At 48.5% G+C, this 6,647-nt stretch overlaps 1 protein-coding gene across 1 annotated transcript; it reads right to left on the reverse strand.

The window, feature by feature from the left end:
- Positions 1–14: 14 nt before the first annotated feature.
- Positions 15–4,085, reverse strand: GNG2 (G protein subunit gamma 2). Its single transcript, XM_057387886.1, has 3 exons — positions 3,924–4,085; positions 2,314–2,429; positions 15–1,578 (listed from the first exon to the last, which is right to left on the reverse strand). Exons 2-3 carry the CDS (start codon positions 2,398–2,400, stop codon positions 1,450–1,452), a joined length of 216 nt encoding a protein of 71 aa, XP_057243869.1. The 5' UTR covers positions 2,401–2,429; positions 3,924–4,085; the 3' UTR covers positions 15–1,449.
- Positions 4,086–6,647: the final 2,562 nt, after the last annotated feature.

The raw sequence follows: 6,647 nt of genomic DNA on the forward strand, positions 1-6,647 counted from the left end.
CATCCCATGGTAGAACAGCATCCCATGGAGGAGCAGCATCCCATGGGGTACCAGCATCCTACTATGGGGCAGCATCCATGGGGGAGCAGCATCCCACCACGGAGTAGAATCCCATAGTGGAACAGCATCCCATAATGGAGCAGCAACCTACTATGGAGCTGAATCCCATAGTGGAACAGCATCCCATGAGAGAGCAGCACCCCATGGGGGAGCAGCATCCCACCATGGAGCAGAATCCCACAGTGGAGCAGTATCCCACAGTGGAGCAGCATTCCATAAAGGAGCAGCACCCCACCATAAAGCAACATCCCATGGTGGAGCCACATCCCACCATAAAGCAGCATCCCACAATGGACCAGCATCCCACAATGGACCAGCATCCCACGGTGGAGCAGCATCCCACAACAAAGCAGCATCCCAGCACTAAACAACATCCCAGCACGGAGCAACATTCCAGAGCAGCCCCAAGGGAAGGAAGTGCTCCCAGGAACCRGGAAGGAGCGGGACCAAGCGAGGAGGGCACAGGCACAGAGGTGTAGGAGAAAGGAAAGACCYGGAAAGAAGCGGTCGGCTTTGATTTTCGGATTTCTGGCTCCCCCTGCCCCCGGGCTGGCACCTGCCCTGTTGCAGGAGGTGTTTCAGGCACATCTAAGGCATCTCAGGAGCTCTCTCTGCTTTCAGAATGGCCTCTGTCCCCTCCCTTCCACCAGCACGTGGTGCCRAACGCTAGAAAAGAAAAGTCTGGAGCAGATGAACGGAATTGAACTCTCATGCACTACCACTGAATGTCATCACGGGGGTAAGGAAGCACCAAGCACGACACAGGAATCACTTTTACTCGCAGAACCGAAGCTAACCATAGAGAGAATGGTAAAAAGTGGGGTTTGCTGGGAGYTGCCAGCACGAGGGGGACAGGAGGGTGCTGTCCCCTCGGTCCCACTGCTACGCTACAGCCAGGAATGAAAAAGCACAAGACCAAACACTGAGTAACAGCACAGCCACCTCACCTGTCTCTATACAGCTGACAGCTTAAATCAAAAATATTAGCTTGGAAAGAAACCAACAACATCATTCCGAGAAGGTTATACACACCCTTAGCAGGTAACTTTGCTCAGCACAGCTCTGGTGCTTTAAATATGGAACAATCAAACAATTTTGTGAGCAGAAAAGTGACAYAGATTTATTCTTTACATGATTAATTTTTTTTTGTTTTGTTTTTCTCTTTCTAGGCAACTCTACAGACTTCAGATCTTTTGCCTCGCAATGCAGATCATCTGATTCCCCCAAAGGTGGCCAGGTTCTTTTAAACATGCACATCTCTGTAGCTTCCAGGCCGTGTTTTTTACTTATTTTTGTTTAAATTCTGCGGACCAGCAGGTCGTCCCCATTCCTAAAAACTCTACATCAGTGTTCAGGGTGGCCTGAGTGCCTGTCAGGCTCCTCCAGGGTTTACAGGATCACACAGAAGAACTTCTTCTCTCTAAARGGGTTTTCTGAGGCTGGGACGGGGGTCAATAGCGGGTCCTCCTTGGCGTGGGCTTCGCAGTATGCCATCAGATCTGCTGCTGCTTTGGACACCTGCAAGGGAAGGAGGCTGGGTTAGGGACAGGCTGAGCTGGGGACATCCCACCTGGACAGGTGTCACCAACAGGACAGGGCAGGGAACTTCGGGTCTGAGATGAGAACCTGACGGACGGTGCGGCAGCACCTCCCTGCTGGGGCTGTTCTGATCTCTGAGCTTTGAGCTGGCCTGGCAGCGTGGATTCCAATTCTTAGCTTTTCCAGCCTTCCCTCGACAAGGACTGACTTCAGCATCCCTGCAGGCTCTCCCACGCATCCCTTGGCAGAGCATCCCCAGCAGCATTTCCTGCCCTCAGCCACCAACCTCGCTCCTGATTCCAAACACGGCAGTGGCTCCCAAGGCCCTGGAGCTCAGCCCAGCCCTGGAGCACTTCTCTGCCCGAATTTCAGCTCTTAGCAAGGAGCTGAGATGCCTTGGGACAGGGACAGGGCTCCAGGTGATGCTTCCAGCTGCCCTTCACTCCTGGCAGTGCCCAGGCTGGACATTGGGGCTTGAAGCGATCTGGGACAGCAGAAAGTGTCCCTGGCAGGAGGTTGGGACAAGATGGGCTTTAAGGTCCCTTCCAAACAAACCCATTCCCGGATTTTATGATCCCCAAGGGTGAGCACCTCCCCCTGCCTCCAGCCAGGACCCTCAGAATCACTTTAACAAGAGCATCATCCACAAAAAACCCCCAGCTCTGCATCCCCGCTCCCCCAGCATTCCCAGAGGCGGCTCCCGAGCGTCCCCACCTTTATCCTGTCGATGTTGGCTTCCATCTTCAGCTGCTCCACCAGCTTGCGGGCTTGTGCTATGCTAGCAGTGTTGTTGCTAGCCATGGGCGAGCCAGGAGCGCTCCCGGGGCGGGCTGCGGGCGGGAACACACCGCGATCAGGGCGGGAGATGCCATCCCAGGGGCACGAACACACCGCGATCGGGACGGGAGATGACATCGAAAACACCGCGATCAGCACGGGAGATGCCATCCGGGGACGGGAGATGGCATCCCGGGGGCGGGAGATGACATCCCGGGGACGGGAGATGCCATGCCTGGATGGGAACACACCGCGATCGGGACGGGAGATGCCATCCCAGGGGCACGAACACACCGCGATCGGGACGGGAGATGCCATCGAAAACACCGGGATCGGGACGGGAGATGCCATCCCGGGATGAACACAGCGCGATCAGGACGGGAACACACCGCGATCAGGATGGGAAATGCCATCCCGGAGCGGAGACACACCCGATCAGCACGGGAGATGCCATCCCAGGGATGGGAGATGACATCCCATGGCGAGAACACACCGCGATCGGGACGGGAACACACCGCGATCAGGACAGGAGATGCCATCCCGGAGAGGAGACACACCCGATCAGGACGGGAAATGCCATCCCGGGCACGGAAGAAGCCATCCCGGGACGGGGACACCGCGATCGGGACGGGAGATGCCACCCCGGGGACACGATCAGAACGGGAGATGCCAGCGAAAACACCGCGATCAGGACGGGAGATGCCATCCCGGGGACGGGAACACACCGCGATCGGGACGGGAGATGCCATCGAACACACCCGATCAGGACTGGAGATGCCACCCCAGGGCGGGGACGCGCTGCCATTGTCCCCAGAGCAGGGGATGCCTCTTAGGTGACACTGGGGCCACCCAGAGCGCAGCCTGCAGCCCCAGGATCCCGGCTGAGCTGACCCCTGGCATTTGCCGTTCCAACAAATCCCGGGAACGGGCTCTCYCCAGCATCCCGATCTGCCGTGCCGGATTCATTCCCCGCCCATCATCGGTGCCCAGCGCGTGTCCGCTGTCCCTCGGCCACCCTGGCTTTGTCCCCGCTGCCAATTCTCACACTGAGACGCTAAACAGGATGCCGGGGCTTCCTGTTTCTGAGCATTTCTACCCCAGGCGGGCGGGGGATGCTCATTAAAGCCACTCCAGTTGGATCACGGGTGTTTTTCCGGCACCTTCTCCCAGCAGTGAGYGCTGGCAGAGGCAGCACAATTCCAGTTTCCAGCTCCTCCAGCCACAAACATCTTCCTGCTGCCTGACTGGGGCTGCCTGCCAGCTCCAAAATGTTTTTTTTTGGGGATGTCCCACAACAGCAGGGCACAGCGAGACCCCTGGGTGATGGGACAAGCCCTAAAATAAGGGAATTGGGGTGTTTTAAGGAAAAGCTGAAGGCATGCCCAGCTCAAGCTTATCTCAGGGAAGTTTAGAGTGTTTGGAGAGAGGCTTTATAGATTTATAAAAAATCAGGCTGGCATTGGTGCCAGTGTTTGGAGAACCAGCCACGCCAGAGCCGGCCGGGGTGTGAGGATGAGGAGGGGAGCACAAGGAGGGGATTTTGTTACCAGAATCCGATATCCGGCGATCTGTGCCTCTAGGGGAAGGTCTGCTCCTCCCGGCCCTTCACTGCCTGAAAACACAAAAGAGAACAGAAATCGGAACTCAGCTCCGTGGGACCATCACCGGTGGCAGTGCGGACCCCAAAAATCCCCGCAGCGCCGGGTTCGTCCCCCGCCCCGCAAGCCCAGCCCCCAGCGACACTTTCTGTTTGCATTCAGAGAGGTTTTGAGCACAGGAAGAGGTTTCAGTCCGCGGGCAAGTGGCCCAGGGTTTCTGGCAGGCTGGAGGATGCCCGGGACAGGGCACGGATTTAACTGGCCGTGCTTTGAACCCTTTCCTGRCCAAMRCACCAAAAAWGTCGTGGTTTKAACCCAGCAGAAAATYCCATCCCCTGCTCTCCCTGTGCACGTGGGGAAAGGAACAAGTGTCTTAAACCATTTGTTTTTTTCTCCTCCTTCTCATAAATTTGCCCTCTGCTTTTTGTTCTTCCCTTCTTCTAAGTTTYTTAGCGGTTTTAGTAATAAATCTATTTTGCAACTTAAGCCCATGGAGCGTGAAATCTTTCTCTCAATCCGTTATCTTACCTAAAAGCCATAAATCTTTGGGTAAATTAGGGTTTTGCTCTCCCTTCTGCCTCTCCGGGGGGTAAGGGGGAAATATCGTGGGTGATTTGGGGTCAAACCATTTTTGGTGTTTTGGCCAGGAAAGGGTTCAAGGACATGCACAGAGCTCAGCCTGGTGTGGGGTGGGGTGGAAGGAGCATCTCCTGGGGAATGCTGCCAAAAATATATATGTTATATCTATAAAATAAATACTATATAGTATAATATGTATTGTAGTATATATTATACATAAAATAAATACATGTAATAAACAGTAAAAACATATAATATATATATAACATATAATATATAAATAACAATAAAAATATATATGTATTGTATAATTTATATAATATATAAAATATATAAAATATATATAAAATAAATACTAAATATTATAAGATGTATTTTATTGTATATTATATATAAAATATATACAGTATATCGAAATATGTATTATATTATATATATTATATATCTAAAATAAATACTATATATTATAAATATTATATATATATGTTACCCTTTTATAAAAGTAACGTAATTATGCAAACGTAGTTGAAAAATAATCACTAATTTTTTTTTGTAGTTCAGACATAATTATAATATAACTAGTATTATTATTTTAAAATACTTATAGCTAGCTTCCAATAACTAAAATATAATTTATAACTGAAACATTTCCATGAAAAGTATGTTACATGCTGTAACAAAACTATACAAAAGCTACAAAAAAAAAAAAAAAAAAAAACAAAAAAAAAACAAAAAAAAAAAAAAAAATCAAAACCCTAAATGAAGCCCTAACTACACTACTCACTAATCAAAAATAAAATAAATAACAACTGAAAGCTGGAGAGAAGGACACATTCTCAAAGAAATCACTTTTGGCACCTTCAGAATAGAAACTGTACGCCCAAAATTATCAGGTACCAAAGCAGCACAAACCCTGACACCAAAAGGTGACAGAAAAAAAMCCCAAAACTTTAGATGTATAATAAAATAACCTCTAATCAGAAACAGTAAAACACCCATCCTCTAATATACAAAACAACTCAATTTAAAAAGCCCCTACACCCAAAACTTATCCACACAGAGAGTCCAAAAAACGTCATAACCCATCAAAAACCCCACTACAAACACTTTAACTGTCAACAACTGTCACCTGTTAAACCCACACAATAAAAAGCCCTCAAAACCACAAACACCAGAACTGCACACCCTCTAAAATGAAAAAAACCCCTTATCAAAAAATTCCTAAAATATAAAAACTAATTTAAAAAAATTAAATATATATAACCATTTATAAACATATATTTAACTAATAAATACTATATATAATATATATTTAACTAATAAATATTATAAATATATATATTTAACTAATATAAAAAATATTGCTATTAAAAATTATCATAATAAACAAGTATACTTTTTAACTAAAACACCCAACACTACCACTTTTTATTGCCTTTGTCCCCTATTATCCCTCATTAATTTTTTCAAATTCTAACCAAAAACTCAACTTCATTTCTCACAGCAGTGCTGGGGGAATGGCTGGACTCCATCTCAGAGGGTTTTTCCAGCCTAATAAATTCTGAATTTTGCCTTTTTTTTACAAAGGACCCGCTCCAGAGGCAGAAAATCACTTCAGATCCTTCATGTTTAGGATCCCTGGGTGCAGGGGGGACTGCTGAGAGCCCTGATCCTTTAAAAAATCCTTTAAAAAAATCCTTTAAAAATCCTTTAAATAATCCCACAGATCCCACCTTCCTGCAAGGAAACCCTCCCTTGCTCTTACTGCATCCACTAAAGTGGGGAAAACAACCCCAAAAATAAGGTTAGGGAAGGGTGGGACCCTGCTGGGACAATTTTGGGGCCAATTTTGGGCACTTTGGGGCCACTCAGCCACCTCAGAGGAGCCGCCCAGGAGCCACCACCCCTCTGCAGATGCTTGAAACAAAAACAAGAACCAGTTTGGGACCAGTGATGGTTTGGGTGTTCTTTTTTCCCCACCCCGGGGGAAATGGGGCGTTTCCTCCACGGTGAATAACAAAGCAGAGGTGACACCACAAAGGGAGGCTGTGACAAAAACGCCCCAAAAACGGCCCTGCAGCAGCTCTGGGGTGG

Source organism: Malurus melanocephalus, unplaced genomic scaffold (assembly GCF_030028575.1).
Source record: "Malurus melanocephalus ecotype Western Australia unplaced genomic scaffold, MMel_1.1 scaffold_1417, whole genome shotgun sequence".
NCBI classification, from domain to species: Eukaryota; Metazoa; Chordata; class Aves; order Passeriformes; family Maluridae; genus Malurus; species Malurus melanocephalus.